This window comes from Heterodontus francisci, chromosome 30 (assembly GCF_036365525.1).
Source record: "Heterodontus francisci isolate sHetFra1 chromosome 30, sHetFra1.hap1, whole genome shotgun sequence".
Taxonomy (NCBI): Eukaryota; Metazoa; Chordata; class Chondrichthyes; order Heterodontiformes; family Heterodontidae; genus Heterodontus; species Heterodontus francisci.
In genome coordinates this window covers 12,445,879-12,464,193 of record NC_090400.1, presented here as the reverse complement: position 1 = coordinate 12,464,193, position 18,315 = coordinate 12,445,879, and the positions used below count along the sequence as shown (strand labels likewise).

Here is an 18,315-nt window from a genome sequence, read left to right as displayed (position 1 = left end):
TGTTCAGCTTGCCACATGAAGGAAATAACTCGACGTAATAGACAAATAGGAATAGCTATTTTCAATTTCACGTTCACTGGTAATGTTTTAAACATCTATTAGGAATGTTAAGAGGAACACATATCTTGATATTGTCACCTGCCCTGATTTTTCAGAGGGATGGCCAGTATTGTCCAGAAAACGAAACCAACAGGATAGTATTAAAGTTTTCTGTTGCTTTGCGGTGCAACAGTGCCACATGAGGACACTTACTGCAAGTACCACATTGACATGAGATGCAGACTGTCCCTGGTGGCTGCAGCAGCTACAACGAATGTTTGTTCTTCATGTTTTGCAAAATCTATAAAACTTTTAACACCCAGTGAATGTTTTCGCTGTACCACGCAGATTAAAGCCAGAAACTGCAGTGTATCAGCGAAGAACATCAGTCCTTAATGGGCTGAGCCACATTGATTCAAAGCACATCACCCACAACAATCAATAACTATCATCTTACCTGCAAAGCGTAAGGGAATAAAATGGACAGATACATTTCAGATAACACTCTATTTGATGGAAAAGGAAATGTACCAATCCTCTTTGTTGTTTCAATTTAATCCAATGCTGATTCCCAATCCCTCTTGTAAAATTTCACCTCTAACTACTCCCATTAGTTGGGACAAGTGGAATGGATTTGCCTCCATTGCTTCAGCCCCCACATCGATGATTGGTTTGGCACCAGGCTGCTTTTGAACTAGGCAGTTTGTGAGTGGGATGTCTGAAAAATTCTAGGAGGAAAACCAGGAGACAAAAAGTATGATTTTTGGAACTGAACTTGGATTTTCCCTGGCTGGGGGGTCCAGAACAGGGGACACAGGGCTGGATTTTGTGCTGGAGGTGGGACTCCTGGCACTGGGCCAAAAAAGCAGGAGAAAGCCCACCTCTGCCTTTTTATGCTCCCCTCCCCCAGAGCGATCCTTTTTTTTTGCCTAAGTGTCCCATGCCAGGATCCCCATCCCTTTAAAGACAGGAGTCCCACCTCCAAGAGCTGCCAACCAATCATAGGGCTGGCAGTTCAGCAGTATCAGCAGCACCACAGGGAGCGGTGGCCATTGCCGGTACTGCAGAGACCTTGGACCCATACCCAGCGCTGGAACCCCAAACCTCAGCTAAGTGAGGCGGGATTGCCAGGACCAGTCCATAAGTCCCTGGCGAGGAGGAGTGGTTATGCAGTCCAGGGGGAGTGAGTCCTGAGGGATAAAGTAGTTCCCAGCAGGGGTCCTCTGTGGCTCAGATTGCCCACAGCAGTGGGTATCCTCTCCAACACCCCTGGCCGCAGGGAATGCGCCTCGTGTTACAAGGTGTGGCAGATCCCCCTCCCGTACGCTGGTAAGATCCCAGCAGCAGGAAGCAGCCATTAATTGGCCGTTAATCGGCCATTGAAGGGCCTCAATTAGCCTCTGGGTGGGAAGGCTGTCATCAGCCTATCCTTCCCCCGGAAGATCACTTGGCGACGGGGAGGCAATGGGCCCTCTGCCACCCGTCGCAATACTCCGTGCCCCTCCACCTCTGACACTGCCTTGTGGGGGGGGGGGGGGCATAAAATCCCAGCCACAGTCTCAGAATAAGGTGTAGGCCATTTATGACTGAGTTGAGGAGGAATTTCTTCACTCAGAGGGTTGTGAATCTTTGGAATTCTCTACCCCAGAAGGCTGTGGAGGTTCAGTCATTGAGTATATTCAAGACAGTGATTGATAGATTTCTAGATATTAAATATATCAGGGGATATGGGGACAGTGTGGGAAAACGGCACTGAGGTAGAAGATCAGCCATGATATAGCTGAATGGCAGAGAGGCTTGAGGGGCCGAATGGCCAACTGTTGCTGCTATTTCCTATGTTCCACTCACTATGCAGAGGTGCTGGTTATTAAGTTTGTCTATTAACTTTTATCATCCACCGAGCCAAGTTCAGACTTGAGCCCTAATTCCAAACCTATTGTATGGCCTGCCGGCTTCTGGACCTAGCAGAGAGTGTCAAACCTAGATGATGAGTTCCATGCAGGGTTTAACACTCCCCTAAGTAATAACAACTGGAATTAGTTTCTGACTACCAAACTGAAGCAGCTGCTAGATTTCTTGCACCCATGAAAAATATTGTTGTTTCTTTAAGTAAGTCTCAGCCTCACATTGCTTTGTCTGTCAGAGTGCAGAATTTTGTGATTGTGACCAATCTATAACCAACTTCAGCTGTGTGGAGTTACACTGAGCTCATTCTGAAATGACCAATGCTGTTGACCAATCCTACTGGTGCACTGATAGATGGGGAAGGGTTAAGTATTGGCCAAAACTAGAGGGAACAGTATAATCCAAACGCTGGTAAGAAAACCTTCCAACTCCTACACCCTACAACTGTAAGGTCCTGGACTCACAAAGTGGGCCTTTAATCAGACAATAGCCAGTTACAATCCACGGCGGCGGGGCTGGGCGGGTGGAGGTGGGGGGTACTGTGCTGCAAAATCAGAGCAGCAGTGGCCTGCCACACAGCCCAATGCTGGGATTTCTGGGCCCGAACTTTCCAGCAGCGGCCAGGCTACCTGGCGGACCCCCCGCTGCTTGCCGATGGGACCCAACTTTAAATAAACTCTATGAATATGTTTAAATTGAATTACCCCCGATTGTACCATCAGATCCAGACCTTCCATGCGACGTGCGGCACTCAGGCGCCTTCAAGTCCCCATCCAGGGAAAGCTGGTGCCACCAAGGTGGGGAAGGGGGGAACTCAGGATTTTTAATACAGTGGGGTGGGGGAGGGGGGGGGGGAGAAACAGGGTCAACTCTGCATTTGTAGTGTGTGGTGGGGTGGAAAGTGTGACTTCTGCACTTTGTGCAGTTACGGTCGGGGGGGGGGGGGCGGGGGGGGGAAGGGTGACCTCCGAACTTTGTGCAGTTGGGGGGAGAAGGGGTCAACTCTTCATTTTCAGTGTATTGGGGGTGGCGGTGGGGAATAGGGCCAAGATTTATTTTTGGTTCAGTGAGGGGGGAGGGTATGGGGTTCAACTCTGCATTCTCTGAGCAGGGTTCCAGCCCTGTAAAAGTGGCACCAGCGCCTGCGCAGACACAGCTGATGCCACTCACGACATGTGATTGGGTGAGGGCAGCTGCCCCGAACATCTAAATGAGCTTCCGCACTCAAGAGCACAGCGATGTGGCAGAGTGCAGCCCATGCATGCAGGCTGCTGAGCGGCAGCGGGTAAACAAAATTCAGCCCTCTGTGTGGGTTTCACACCTGCTGTGAAAGATATCTGACTAAATGTTGTTTCCAAAATCTTAAAAAATATCCCCGAGGTGTGTCCTGGATCACCTCAAGTTTCTAACGCTAATAATGGTTCAGCAGGGCTCTCAACTAGTTCGCTATCAGAAACTGCAGAAGCATTTTAGTGCTGGTGAGTAGAGCTCTGCACAAGAGTTCAAGGGGTCCCCTTTGTCTGAGTGCAGAGTGGAGTAACATGGGTATCTGTCGTCTAACTGAAGTGCCATGATATGGAACTGAGGAAAATGAGCTTGATTTACAGATGGAAGCAATGGACCCAGCAATGCCATCACATGGCCCCGCGCATGTCGGGTTTTCTCTGTACTGCACCTCTGCCATCCTTTCCAATTTTAAATATCTTGACTGAAATTAAAAAAGACAATTCCGTCTCCTTTTCAGCTGAGAGCAGCAGCAGTTATTTGGAATTTGTGAATAATAAAATAGAACCCTTCCCAGTAAGATAACACTAATTTAAAATCTAATCTAATATCAAATGGGGAGTATTCATGTAAATTTGTACTTTTAGTTTAGACTGGGCATTATTTGGGTCCTTTAATTCCTATTTAGTAGGTCATAGTGGTTAGGTCAAAACAGTGATGATCCCTACCCATGACTGTTAATGTAGGTGAAGTTGCTGTATTAACCTACAGAGATAACTCCCACATAAGCAGCATGAATAACTACCACTGCTCTTTGTACCTGTGCATTGTGTGCTCTCAGCATAATCTCTACTGAGAGGGCAGGGTAGGACTGTCTGGATGTATCACTTCTCTGCCATTGTATCGGGGTTGGTTGGAATAGATTAACCAATGGGTACTGGTTGCCACAGATCAGAATTATTTTTAATAAGTTGAACAAGAAGTGGAATTGAGAGTTATTTTCCACCAATGCCTCCCAGACCTGCTAACGCACCAGCAGACCAAAGAATACATTATTGATTGTTTTTAACTTTACATGATCTTTGCTGTTTCTATGTTCCTATCCACCAATGTTAACTGTTATATAGTGTGGGTGTAGCAGCAGTTTCTAACAATGACTTTCTGAAACATACTTGTTGCCCACCTTGGCCATTTTGGGGACCCCTGGCACTGGGGTCCCTATCCCTTTAAGGATAGGGATCCCACCTCCAAGAGCTGTCAGCCAATCAGAGGCCCAGAAGCTCAGCAATCCCAGCAGTGCCACCGGGAGCAGCAGCCACTGCTGGCATTGCAGTATGCCTGGTACCAGGGGCAGTGCTGGAGCCCCGGAGTAAAGGTAAGTGGGACAGGCTTGCCAAGGCCAGTCAGATAGGCCCTGGGGAGCAGGGGAGGGGAGGGGGGGAAGGGCAGGGGGGTTGTTGGTTGTTGAGGGCGGGCGAGGGGGGATGTTGGCACAGAGGCAGCCTTTGTCGCAGGGGTCGTACCTGGGCCACAGATTGCCCAAGCAGAAGGGACTCCCTACCCTTCAGCCCACAGAGGGGCCATCTGGCTTTACTTGGTGACCTCCCACATGGCAGGACTTCTACCAGCCACTGGTAAAATACCAGCGGTGGCAGGAAGAGGCCCTTAAGTGGCCATTAATTGGCCACTTAAGTGCCTCAATTGGCACTCCACCCTTCCCCCCCTCCTTCCCTCACAATTTTATGGGCCTCCACGCCACCCTGCCCATCCCAAGTGGGCTGATAAAATTCAGCCCATAGTTTTTGGTACTGGTGGAAAAATATAAAGGGGCTTGACACAGGTATAAATTGGAATACTCCAGGCAGGAGTGAATTGCTTACTGGCCGACCTCCCAGACCTTTGAGGGTATGACTTGCCTGATCCTCTTACCTTGGCTTTGAAGAAATGCTTAACCTGCGATTGGCACTTCCGTCTACAATGGCGTGGGCAAGACTGCAAACTGAAGATTTCAATACTTGTGGCACAGTGCGTCGGAATGCCGGCACATTGGAATACAGCTGCGTTGGAATGCCAGCATGTTGGAATACCAGTGTATAGGAATAGCGTTGGAATACTGCTACATCTTCATCTTAGTTAATAATTAAATTACTGGGCTGCTGAATTATCACCCTTACCCAGAGATTAGATATAGGAAAACAGTTGTGCAATGAAGAAAAGAATGGACAGAGCTTCTTGGTAAAGAGTGCCGGTGATGGTATGCCCTGTACAAGTCTCAAACACATGCATACCAGTAGCACCAGGAAATTGACCTATGTCTTATGCCATGAGTACTGTAGATACGATCTCATATTCCATAAAATAAAGTATTATCTGTCATGTACCCAGTGAGAACACGTTTGCTATCCCAGATGTTGCAATACATTTGGTATAGAATGCACTTCACAATTTATTCCTGCTGCATTTATCAGTACATTAAAAATGGTGGCAGATGAGGAAAAACTAATAAAAGTAGTGATGTCTACTCTACTAGTTGTAGCCCCAAGACACTCCCTTTATTCACTGTCATGTGCCTTCAGGTGGTTTCTCTTGTATTTTGTTTCACAGTACATGAGTAATGGAATACATGAAGCACTAGTCCACATAACCCCTGCCTCCCTTGCATCAAGATGTGACAGATACTTTTTCATACAATGCGAAACGCTTGCCTCTCCAGACTTCTGTGTTTCTCCCACAGAGGACTAGAACCCAGAGCTGAATGGGGTCTGAGGAGAATGTGATCTCATCACGGCTGAGCTGCTGCTGCAAAACCAATTAGCAGCTCTTGAAAAAAGAGACTGTTTCCTAGAATGATACAGCAGCACAGAAGGAAGCTATTCAGCCCATTGTGCCCATGCTGGCTATCCAATTAATCTCACTCCCCCATGCTTTACCCATAACCCTGTAAACTTTTCCTTTTCAAGTATTTATCCAATTTCTGTTCTGAAAGTTACTATTGAATCTGCTTCCACCACCCCTTCAGAGAGTGCATTCCAGATCATAACAACTCCCTGCATGAATTTTTTTTATCCTCGTCCGTCCCTACACGTTTGCCGATTATCTTAAATCGGTGCCCCTCGATTACTGACCCACCTACTATAGAAGCAGTTTCTCCTTATTTACTCTATCAAAACCCTTCATAATTTTGAACATCTCTATTAAATCTTTCCTTAACCTTCTCTGCTCTAAGGAGAACAATCCCAGCTTCTCTAGTTTTTCCACACAACTGAATGCCTTTATTCCTGGTTTCTTCCAAATATTAATACCATACTGCAATCTCTTCTCATTTTATTAAAGTGCCAATTTGCTCTGACTAGGGCTACTTCAGAATTCCTAATCTCTGCTTTCTCTGCAACTCTACTTCAATTGAATGTAATTTGAAGAGTTTAATGAAGTCATCTCCAGTTCAACTTATATTTTTCCAGAACAGTGGGTTGCAATTTGGGTGTAGGGGAAGAGAAATTTACTAATAACGTGGCATCCTCTGCTGAATTGAAGCTTGTAGGAATTTGGAGTTCCTACAATCTAATATTTTACTGCTACAAATGATTCTCGGTATTTAATGAACTGCACATGCTGTTCAGATGGCAATGAGAAATAGAAAACAATGTGGAGAATGGAGAGCACACGCAAGATTCTGATCAGAAACTGGCTTCAGAACTCCCAGAACAGAGAGAGAGAGAGAGAAAGAGAGAGAGAGAGGGCAAGAGAGAGAGGAAGAGAGAAAGGAAAACCAGAGAAGAGAAGGAAAAGATTACGTACATCCTGTCTGTCTGGACGATGCTTCGGCCTTGGACTGTGTCTGCCATTCCATGAAGCTCCCTTGTGTCCATTCTGCCTGGGAGTCACTGATCTGCTGTGCCGGGCTCGCAGAGGGGATTGATTGGGACTGGATCGAGCGGTACATGGCTTCCGCCCATTTGTGTCGTTCTTGGGGCTCTGCCTGGGAACAGCACTACGCTTGTTCTTGGAATGTGATGTTCTGGGCTCTGACGATGGGCTATGGCAGCTGGAAAACAAGGAAAACCAAGTGGCTGATTATATGGGAGCAGCAGATCCATTACTGAGTTCCAACACTTGGCCAGTAGATCAATCTTGACCAGTTATTAAGTCAATGAAAAATCCAAACATCCAGCCCACTCTGGATTCTAAAGAAAGCTCACATTAAGTTCATGAATACAATTCAAGTACATTTTAAATTTTCAGTTGTATATTTTGCAGTGTCTCAACAATGGACTGTTTAAATTCTCCTACTAGTTGTAGTTGAATGGAATATGAGTTACATGGCTTTTATGATTTACCATTGAGCTGAAGCAGCCATGATTGACCTATCAATCAATTAATTTACCATGGGGGCAACTATGGCCTAATGCCCCTTCAGGAGCGGAGTGGGTTTGGGTCGATCAGCCATTTTACACTCCACTGACTTCAATCGAGAGTAGAATTGGGTGTGGTGCAAAACGGGTGGCTGACAGGAACCTGTCCTACTCCAGCTGAGAGGGCTAAGTTAAAAATTCCTCCCCCGCACCCCCCACAAATAAAGTCCAATTGATTTTACTTTTCCCAGTTAATCACCATCCTCTCATAGTGTCATAGAGAGATACAGCATTGAAACAGGTCTGTGCCAACCATCAACCACCCATTTATACTAATCCTACATTAATCCCATATTCCCTACCATATCCCCACCTTCCCTCAATTCTCCTACCACCTACCTACACTACGGGCAATTTACAATGGCTAATTTACCTATCAACTTACAAGCCTTTGTAGGAGGAAACCGGAGCATCCGGCAGAAACCCACACGGTCACAGGGAGAACTTGCAAACTCCGCACAGGCAGTACCCAGAACTGAGCCTAGGTCGCTGGAGCTGTGATGCTAAGCACTGCGTCACTGTGCCACCCCTGATTGATGCTTCATTCTCTTTTGGAGTACTCTTTGCTTGAATGCAATGCTCTGCTGTTAGGATATTTCTTGCTTGAGAGCCAAGCATAGAACTGACCAGATTCAAATCAGCGTGACTACCAATGTCAAATTTTTACTGCTTCCAAGACTTGAAACTAGCTCCAGGGTTGTGAAGTGAGCAATTAGTGGAAAGGGAGAAGTTCTTAATAAATCAACTGATTATCGGCACTTGGGGGCTGGGTGGTAGTATCAGGGGCGATGGGGGGGGCGTCCACAGTGCAGCCTGTGGTGAAGCAGTGAATGACAAATTGCAACTTCAGGATATCCATGTTAATCTGCGCTTGATTAAGTCATGAAGTTGTGGTCAGATTCAGAACGGTAATGACGGCAAATTCTCACTGTCAAAAACTCCGCAAGTTTCCAGACCAATTTAATTTAAGCACATATGTATTGCTTTGTTTTCTGTTTCATTGTATTTTCTTATTTTAAGTCCACCCTGCCTCTTCATTCCATTCAGTGTGATTGTAGGGCTGGGGGGAAAAAAATGATTCTGTGCACAGAGCGTAACACAGAGAAGGTACAGCCTGAGCAGAAGACTATACAGCTCCAGATTCAGACTCCTACACTGTTTAGTCCTAATTTTAAAATGTTTAACATGTGTCCCCTGCTACTTGTACCCTTTCATTATTCTTTGATTTTTTCTTTCTCGCTCGGTGAAGCTGAGTTTAGTTTATGTTGCCCCAACACTACAGCTGAAACCTTCTTGTTAATTAAAAGCAAACAGATCTTCCATGGCATTGCTCACATTACAAGGGTGGATATCCTCTGTGATAACAACAGCTCCATTTCCAACAAAATGTGATGGGGGAAATGTTACAGGAAGAAAGCATGACATGTATTTGAAGTGAGCATTATAAGCAAGGCTGTTTAATACAATTAAGTGGTCCCCTGTGGTAATGCACACAGGGATCAAGACCAAGTCTGCAGATGAAGCAAGGGTAGAGAGTGGGTAATAATTGGACCAGGATGTACAGATCATATTGAATCCTCAGAATGTAGTCCCCATTTGTAAATTATACTTTTCATCATTAGTTTCATATAATGTTTCAATATTACAATATTATTAGTCAGTCGCAGTTGGGAAAATTAGGCCAGGCTGTGCTAACGTAATCTAATCTTGTTTTAAAGTCATACATTCTGTCTATTTTTGTATAACATATTATTGTTACGAAAGTGCCTCTGTTTTGTTCAATATATTTTTTGAGGATTCATTTTTTAAAGATTGAAGAAATGTTAAATTTTGGGGTTTTCAAAGTGGGTCATGTCAAGGCCACTTGACTTTGAAAAACAGTCCCTGAAAATGATTTTTAAAAGGGGCACTGAGAGGTCTTGTGAGGAAAACAAGCCTTTCCGGGAAGCCACCTGACTTCCAGCTCAATAAACAACAGAAAACGTTGGACACCTGGAGAAGTTGTTTACAAAGAAATGACAGGTCAAGATTGATGGAGGTCAAAAGGTTGACCTCCTGTTCTCAGTTTTGCTTTTGAATTGTATTAAGTTGGGGTTGAACTGTATAAAAAGGCAGAGAACATCCAAGGAGAGAAGAGAATTCCCAAGGAAGGAAAGAAGACCATACCCAGCTCAGCTTTCCAGCATCTCTCTAAAAGACCGAGAAGTCCATTGTGTCAACTCATCTCATATCCTGTCTTTGAAGAAAAGCCTGATAAATTAATTCTCGCCTCCTGAAAAGAACTGCTCTAAAAGATCCCAGTGACCCATCTACGTGTACTCGGAGGCCAGATTGTAAGCCAGTTTTGGAACACAACATATCTCATCTGCTGTTTCTTCAAGAATGAGCAAGTATTCAGCCCAAGTGGGGTTTTTTTTTGTCTGTAAAGAGCTCTAAAAACAAAAATCCCTTTATTTTTCTAGTTAACTGGTGTATGTATGTGTGAGTGTGTGAGAGAGGGGCTAAAGTAAAAAGGGAACTTTAATATTTCAATCTGTGTACGCTTTACTTCATTACCGGTTAAGACTTGTTTTATAATAAACTGATAATTGTGTTGTTTATTAAAGAAACCTGGTTGGTGTATTTTATTCTGGGATAAAAATAGTCTATGAATGATCGTATTGGTCAGTGGGAAAAAATTTAAATATATGTTGTGACCTGTGGAGAAATGGAACTAGAATAAACAGTGCACTCCTCCCACCTCGGTCATAACATTATAAATAGTAAAACTTACAATAGGGTGTATATCCTTTATATGAAAAGTTTACAGAAGCAGTTTCCATTCTAAATGTAGACATCGGAATTTATCATGAAAATGTTGACAACAGGAGGCTAGGCTTTGTAGACAGGAACTGGCCACGGTCAGGACTGTTTTTACTACATTATAGATAAATTATTGGTTTTAAGGATTTGTTTACAATAGTCTATAATATCTACACTCAAGTAAAAATGAATATTGTGTATAAATAAGTAAACAGATAATACATGAAAAATGTAGTATTGCAGCAGTACCTTTGGCATGTAACACACTGACCTGCTCAGAGATTTGGAGGAACTGTGTACAGAAGATGCAGAGACACTGCGGGAGCTGCAACAGCTCCGTGCCTTGTGTGGCTTCCGCGGTGGTGACTCACTGGGCAACCTATTGAGGAAAGGAACCACGCATGAGATATGGACATTACTAAGAAATATTGTTCCATGAAGATGGAATCAACAGTGGATGTTTCAGGATAATAGAAGATTGTTAGGAATATAAGAACATGGGAACAGGAGTAGGCCATTCAGCCACTCAACCCTGTTCCATAATTCAATTAGATCATGGCTAAATATTTAATATTATGGCACAGCGTTTTCATCCTTATACACCATTAACCAATATCACCAAAAACATCAGACATTTATCAAACTGTTGTGTGAAATGGATGCCATGTTTGTTGAAAAGGTTTAAATAATGAGGACAGGTTGCATTCCCTTGTGTATAGAAGATTAAGGGGCGATATATTTGAGATATTTAAGATGATTAAGAGATTTGATAGAATAGATAGAGAGAAACTATTTTCTCTGTTGGGTGAGTCCAGAACAATGGGGCATAACCATAAAATTACAGCTAGGCTGTACAGGGTTGTGGTCAGGAAACACTTCTTCACACAAACAATAGTGGAAATCTGGAACTCTCTTCCTTCAAAAAGCCGTGAAGCTTGGGGTCAATTAAACACTTCAAAACAGAAGTTTTGACAGATTATTGTTAGGCAAGGCTAAGGTCACTGAGCCAAGGTGGCTAAATGGAGTTAAGATACAGATCAACCATGATCTAATTATGTGGCAGAACAAGCTCGAGAGGCTGAATGCCCTAGTAATTTATTTATTTATTTAGAGATACAGCACTGAAACAGGCCCTTTGGCCCACTGAGTCTATGCCGACCATCAACCACCCATTTATACTAATCCTACATTAATCCCATATTCTTAACACATCCCCACAATTCCCCTACCACCTACACTGGCCAATTTACTTATCAACCTGCAAGTCTTTGGCTGTGGGAGGAAACCGGAGCACCCGGCGAAAACCCACGCAGTCACAGGGAGAACTTGCAAACTCCGCACAGGCAGTACCCAGAACTGAACCCGGGTCGCTGGAGCTGTAAGGCTGCGGTGCTAACCACTGCGCCACTGTGCTGCCCGACATGCAATATTCCAACATACACAACACTACTGCATTGTTTGTGAAATGCTTTGAAATGTTCTGATATAAGGGCCATCTTTACAGGGAGGAAGGGAGTGGCAACCCCACATGCCTCCAATGACGTGCCTATTGAGCACATTGAGGAACTCATTAACAGGTTTGTTCACAGCAGGTTTGAATTTTTAAAAGGGAGTGGGAGAACACCATGTCTGATCCATGGCAAGGTTTAGGAGACATGAACAATGCGGAGGGCCAGGAGGGCTATGGGAAGGGCTGATTCAAATAATTCAGAGGCACAAAATATAGCTCAGCTGCTCAAAAGTTCCACAGAGTAGCCATTGCTAGAGCTGGAAGACTTGCGTTTCTCAGTGGTGAGTGGCAGGAATCCAGAGAGGGACATGAGCCCACTGGCATCCCTTGGGCACCTGGGGTTGGCAGGGACAGGCCTGGTGAATGCACAAAGCCTAGCGGAGGGTGTTCTGATGGGCACAGGCTACTCTGACATTGGGCAGAGAAACCAGGATGAGCTGCAGCAGATGCAACCTCCTGGAAAGCAGGAAACAGAGGAGCACCCAAAACATCGGGTCTGCCTCCCAAGAGTCAGCTGTCTGCAAATGACACAGCGCCACTGCTGTAGGAGCCTGAGCCTATCCAGGCAGATAGCCTTGGACCTTTGTGCTCTGATCCACAATGACCTGTGGCCCAGCATTCCCCATGGCAGTCCTTTACCTGTAGTTGCCAAGGTCACTTGTCGCCCTGCATTTCTTTGCAACTGGGTTGTTCCAGCGATCAGCTGTGGACCTAGGTGGCATCTCACAGTCAGCAGCTCATCAGATCATCTGGCAGGTCACGGATACCATATTCAGGAGAGTAAGGGACTACATGCACATTGACACAGATGGGCCTGCACAGGCACTGAGGGTGTTGGGTTTCGCCTCCATCGCTGGATTCCCCGAGGTGCAGGGCATCACTGATTGAGCCCATGAGGCTATCAAGGCACCCAGTGACCAGCCAGTGATATTCATCACCAGGAAGGGTTTCCACTCCCTCAATGTCCAACTGGTGTGTGACCACAACAAGAACTTCCTCCAGGCACAGAAATGATACAACCATTGCCACCTGCTCAGCAAGCCAACCATTGAGCAGGCCAGCAGACTTCTGAAGATGCAATTCCAGTATCTGAACCAGTTGGTGCTCTCCGATACCCTCCTGCATGGGTCTCGGTATTGTGGTGGTCTGCTGCCTCCAGAGAGGTGTGGATCTTGAGGATAGTGAGGCCCCAGAACGAGACAGCTCATCAGGAGAGAAGCAGAAGGTTAAGAGGAAGAGGAGGAAGTGGAGGCGGAGGGGGATAACACTCAACAGAGAGGTGCTTCTGCTGCACAAAAGGTGGCCTGATCCTGCCATCCTCTGAGGACCTCCCTCCTCTCCTTCATGACCTCCAGCATTAGACCCAGGTTGGCATCAATGAAGCAAGGGTCTGTTCTGCCCCTAGTGCCAGGCTTCCAGCTCCCCTGTGACATCTTGCTTGTGTCTGGTGTTGTGGAATACAAATTTCACCCTCAAGACAACCAACAGCCTCAGTGATGGTTGCTGTGGGGTGTCTTTATGAGCCCCACACTTCATCTGACCCGCCTCCATTCCCAGCCCCAGTGGCTCTAAGTGGACAGGAAACCTGTCTCCATACTAATTAAGGGCTTCACCATTTGAAAATCTGAATCTGTATCAGTTTCCCACTGCAGGCGAGTTTCTAACCCAAAACCAGACCCGATTCCTGTTCCCCACCTCCATTACAAAAATCCAGCTCCTAGTCCCTATTTCTATCACCCTACTCCTGAAAAATCTTGCCTAAATTCTATATCTTACACTGACATCCTTAACTTTAAATTGTGTAACCCAATTCCTCCGACCCTGCACATAACAGAATTTTGCAGGGTCTTAAATTGTCATACTCCTGAAAATCTTAGCAAGACTTTGATCATATTCCCTCTGTCTCTTCTCAAGAAGGTAATCTCAAGGTAAGACAATCTTTCTGCATAACACAGCAAGCTCATACCCAGGAATCAGCCTCATAGTCCTCCTCTGGACTCCTTCCAATAACTGTATCTTTTCTGTAATATGGAAACCAAAACTGAATATAGTAGTCCGGATGTGGTCTCAAGTAATGTAACATCACTTAATTTGACTTATGTCTTATCTTTAGTAATATCCCAACAGTTTATTTCCTTTTTTGACCCCCTGTGAACATTGATCCAATGATGTTAATGACCTATGCACTAGATATCCTTCCTGCTCTTTTTTCTCAGGTACATTTCAAATGTACTCCACATTCTTGTTTACTCTTCCTATCTCTGTAACCTCCTCCAGCCCTACAACCCTCTGGGATCTCTCTGCTCCTCCAATTCTAGTCTCTTACGCTTCCCTGATTTCAATCGCTCCATCATTGGCAGCCGTGCCTTCAGCTGCCTAGCCCTGTGCTCTGAAATTCCCTCTCTAAACCTTTCCATCTCTCTACCTCTTTTAAGATGCTCCTTGAAACCTATCTCCTTGTCACCTGTCCTATTAACTCCTTTATAGTTTTTAATACATCCGTGGGATGTGGGTGTTGTTGGCAAGGCCAACATTTATTGCCCTTTCCTAATTATCCTTGAGAAGGAGGTGGTGATCCACTTTCTCAAACCATCGTAGTCCACGTGGCGAAGATACTCCAACAGTGCTGTCAAGTAGGGAGTTCCAGGATTTTGATCCAGTGGCAATGAAGGAACAGTGATATATTTCCAAGTCAGGATGGGTGTACGACCTGGAGGTAGTGCTGTTCCCATATGCCTGCTTCCCTTGTTGTTCAGATTTTGCTGTAAGCAGACACAAGTTGCTTCATTATCTGAGATGTTGAGAATGGAACTGAACACTGCAATCATCAGCAAACATCCCCACTTCTGATCTTATAATGGAGGGCACGTCATTGATGAAGCAGCAGAACTCCTGCAGTGATTCCTGGGACTGACATGATTGACTTCCAACAACCACAACCAACTTCATTTGCATCACTCCACCCAGTGGAGAGTTTTCTCACTGATTCCCATTGATTTGAGTTTTGCTCTGGTTCCTTGATGCCACACTGGGTCAAATGCTGCTTTGATATCGAGGACAGTCACTCTCAGCTCACCTCTGGAATTTAGCTCTTTTGTCCCTGTTTGGACCAAGACTTTAAAGAGGTCTGGAGCTGAGTGGCGGAATCCAAACTAACATACATGAATGCCAAGAGCACAAGAAATAAAATGGACGAGTTGGAAGAGATGAAAAATATTCTATGTGTTACTAAAATCTGGCTAAAGGAGAAAGGTTAGCAGAGAAAAGATCAAAGTCTTCCTTGGCAGCTGTAAAAATAGTCAATGGTGGAGTGGAGGGAGAGGGGTAGGATCGCCAGAGCCAGAATTACGGAGGGTTCACGGGTGTGGTGGAAGAGGGGAGGCGGCAGGATTGTGTGGTGATGTGGGGCTAGAGGAGGTCACAGACACGGGGAGGAAACAGCAATGTAAACATGAAAATGAGAATTTTCAATTTAAGTCACGGGGAGACTAGGAGCCAATGTAGATCAGTGAGGACAGGGGAATTGTGAGCAGGAATTGATGCACAATAGAATATGGGAAGTAGAGTTCTGGATGAACTGCAATTTAGAAGGTGGGGGATGGGGCACTGGCCAGGAGAACATTGGAATAGTCCGCAAGCAGGACCCCGAGCTTCCGGTTGCTTGCCATTTCAACACTCCCCCCTGCTCTCATGCTCACATCTCTGTCCTGGGATTGCTGCAGTGTTCCGGTGAACATCAACGCAAGCTCGAGGCACAGCATCTCATTTACCGATTAGGCACACTACAGCCTGCTGGACTGAACATTGAGTTCTATAATTTCAGAGCATGACAGGCCCCCCATTTTACTTTTATTTTCAGTTTTTTTTTCTTTTTCCTTAAAAAAAATTTTTTTTGTGTTTATTTTATTTTATTTCATCTTAGTTTGTTCAGTTTGCTTACCCACTTTTTTTCATGTTTGTACTTGTGGCTGTTCAATTTTCAATCTGTTAACATCCTATCTGTACTAATGCTTTGTCTTTCAACACACCATTAACATATTGTTTGCCTTTGTTCCACGACCTTCTGGTCAACAATTCTGTGACCTTGTCCTATCTACACCTTCTCCTTAGTTATCTCTTGCCCCACACCCACTTTACTTGCTTATAACCTTTTACATTTCTAATATTTTCCAGTTCTGAAGAAGGGTCACTGACCTGAAACGTTAACTCTGCTTCTCTCTCCACAGATGCTGCCAGACATGCTGAGTATTTCCAGCATTTCTTGTTTTCATTTCAGATTTCCAGCATCCGCAGTATTTTGCTTTTATTGGCATAGTTGAGCCTGGACTTGACCAAAACATGGACCATGAAATTGGACAGGGCTCGAAAATGGGCACAGGTATCGCAATGTGTAATTTACCTACGTCCATTGCTTGCAAACCTCATGCTGCTTGCTGCTTTGCATGATAACTTTATGCAGCCAGCTCTAAATCCACTGTTGAGTGGCTGCACTCTAGTTTGTGCAAGGCTAGGACTACTTAAAGCCAGCCTACACCTCTTAAAGGGGTAGTGCATTCTGGCTGGAGCAGGTGCTGGACCTGTTTGTAGATGAGAGTGTGAGCAAGAACACTGAATTATGGTGCAACAGGGCAGACAGCATGCTCCAAGGTTCTCTGATGCTTCACTGAATGCTTTGGTGGATCAGGAGGTCCTCCAGACAAACTGTGAGAAGGCAATGGGAGCAGATATCTGTGGTGGTCAATGCCAAGAGTCCAGCCCCGAAGACCCAAATGCAGAGTCAAAAGGAGTTCGATGACCTCACATGAATGGTCAAGGTCAGTGAATTAATCTTTAAATGCCATATCCCACCAACTACACCAATAACCTCATGTACTGCTCAATGCAGCACACCTCCATCACTCATCTACCAACAATCTTTATCAATCATGATTCATACATAAACATTTATATGCTTCAGACATAACATTGATATGCTTCACCTCACTTTCACACACTTAGCACAGCTGCAAACTTCACACCCACATCTCACAGCTTGCACACACACATTCAATACCACACAAACACATTGCACCACACTCACTATACACTTACCTCTTGCTTGCAGGAAAAAGTGGCACATAACCAGAGGCAGCAGGAGCTAACCAATGGGGGCAGACATGATGGCATCTCCTAACCCCAATGGAGGAGAGTGTGGTTGCCATTGTTGGTGAGGCTGTGGTCAGTACGAGGCCGAAACCATCAAAAGTGATGGTATTCTCATAGCTAATCCTCCTTCTCACATCCACTGCCCTCTCATCCCACAATCTCTCCTCATTTACAAGCTGTAGCTGTAGCATGCACCTCTTGCTTTGCCTCCCTGACCTCACCACAACCCTGCCCTTGTGCTTTTCTTATTTCAGATACCCAAGAACTGGTACCTGGACAGGCAGTGTTAGAGGAGCAAGAACTGGAAGAGCAGGAAGAGAATAGTGAAGTTGCACTCAAGGCCACCTGCTCAGATACTGACATTGCGCGTAATTTAGAGGCTAGCTTAGAGGCAGGATCTGCACTTTGTGAGACAAGGGTAGTGCAGCTGCTAGCTCACCTGAGAGTGAGGTTATACACAAGATTTTCTGCACAGGGCTCAGCTGAGGAATTCGATGGGACAGCCTACAGAAAACAGCTGATGGGTACGCACAATGAAAAGCTCGATGCATTGGCAGGCCTGCTTGAAAGCCTGCGTGTAATGTCAAGAGTATGGAGGAGTCCGGCACCAACTTGGCACAGAGCTTTGAACATAACTTGGTGCCCATTCTTTCCAGCATGGAAGTGGTGGCCATCTCCATGAGAACACTTATGGGCCCAACTATGATGCAGCATCATATAGCTGACATCTCAGCTTCCATTACAGCAGAAGCAGAAGCCACCCAACATCTGAATGCTGCAGTGGAAGCTCAGACTGAAGTCATGCAAGCTCAAACTACTGCAGTGTTCAAAGGAGCTGGAAAAACGTCACATCAGTCCAACAATCGGTGCTCCAGCAGATTACTAGGATTGCTGAGGCTCCACCCTGGGGAGTGGCAGCTGCTCCGTGGTGCCCGAACCACTGACTTCTCTCAGGATGACAGCACTGCCGCCACTCTGCCAGCACCTGTGCTATTGCCTGTCAGCCAGCCAGCCCAGACTGCTGCCACCCATCCTGAGATAGTGTAGTCCAAAGCCTGGCCTTCTAGGGCTAGATGTCATCCTGCAAGGCCTTCTGCAGTCTCCCCCAGTGAAAGTCAGCAGACTGCCACCAGCCATGCTGCTGCTACGGGGATAGCATTGTGTAGAAGCACTAGGACAGGCAAAGGCACACAGAAGACAGGCACTAAGGGATTGCACAAAGGTGTCAAGTTGACGTCTATATGCGGTATGGCAGTTTGATTTACAAATTTGGTTTGA

The 18,315-nt window shown here is 45.4% G+C and overlaps 1 protein-coding gene across 3 annotated transcripts in view; it reads right to left on the bottom strand.

Moving 5' to 3' along the window:
• LOC137346577 (serine/arginine repetitive matrix protein 3-like) overlaps window positions 1-18,315 on the bottom strand; it is a 372,584-nt gene that overhangs the window by 43,162 nt on the left and 311,107 nt on the right. For all 3 annotated transcript variants that reach the window (XR_010968731.1, XR_010968732.1, XM_068010094.1), the window contains exons 7-8: window positions 10,654-10,761; window positions 6,967-7,213 (exon numbers count right to left, since the gene is read on the bottom strand). Coding sequence is in view for 1 of the 3 variants with exons in the window: in XM_068010094.1 (XP_067866195.1) it covers window positions 6,967-7,213; window positions 10,654-10,761 (355 nt within the window). In the remaining 2 variants the exon portion in view is untranslated. The remainder of the gene's footprint in view (window positions 1-6,966; window positions 7,214-10,653; window positions 10,762-18,315) is intronic.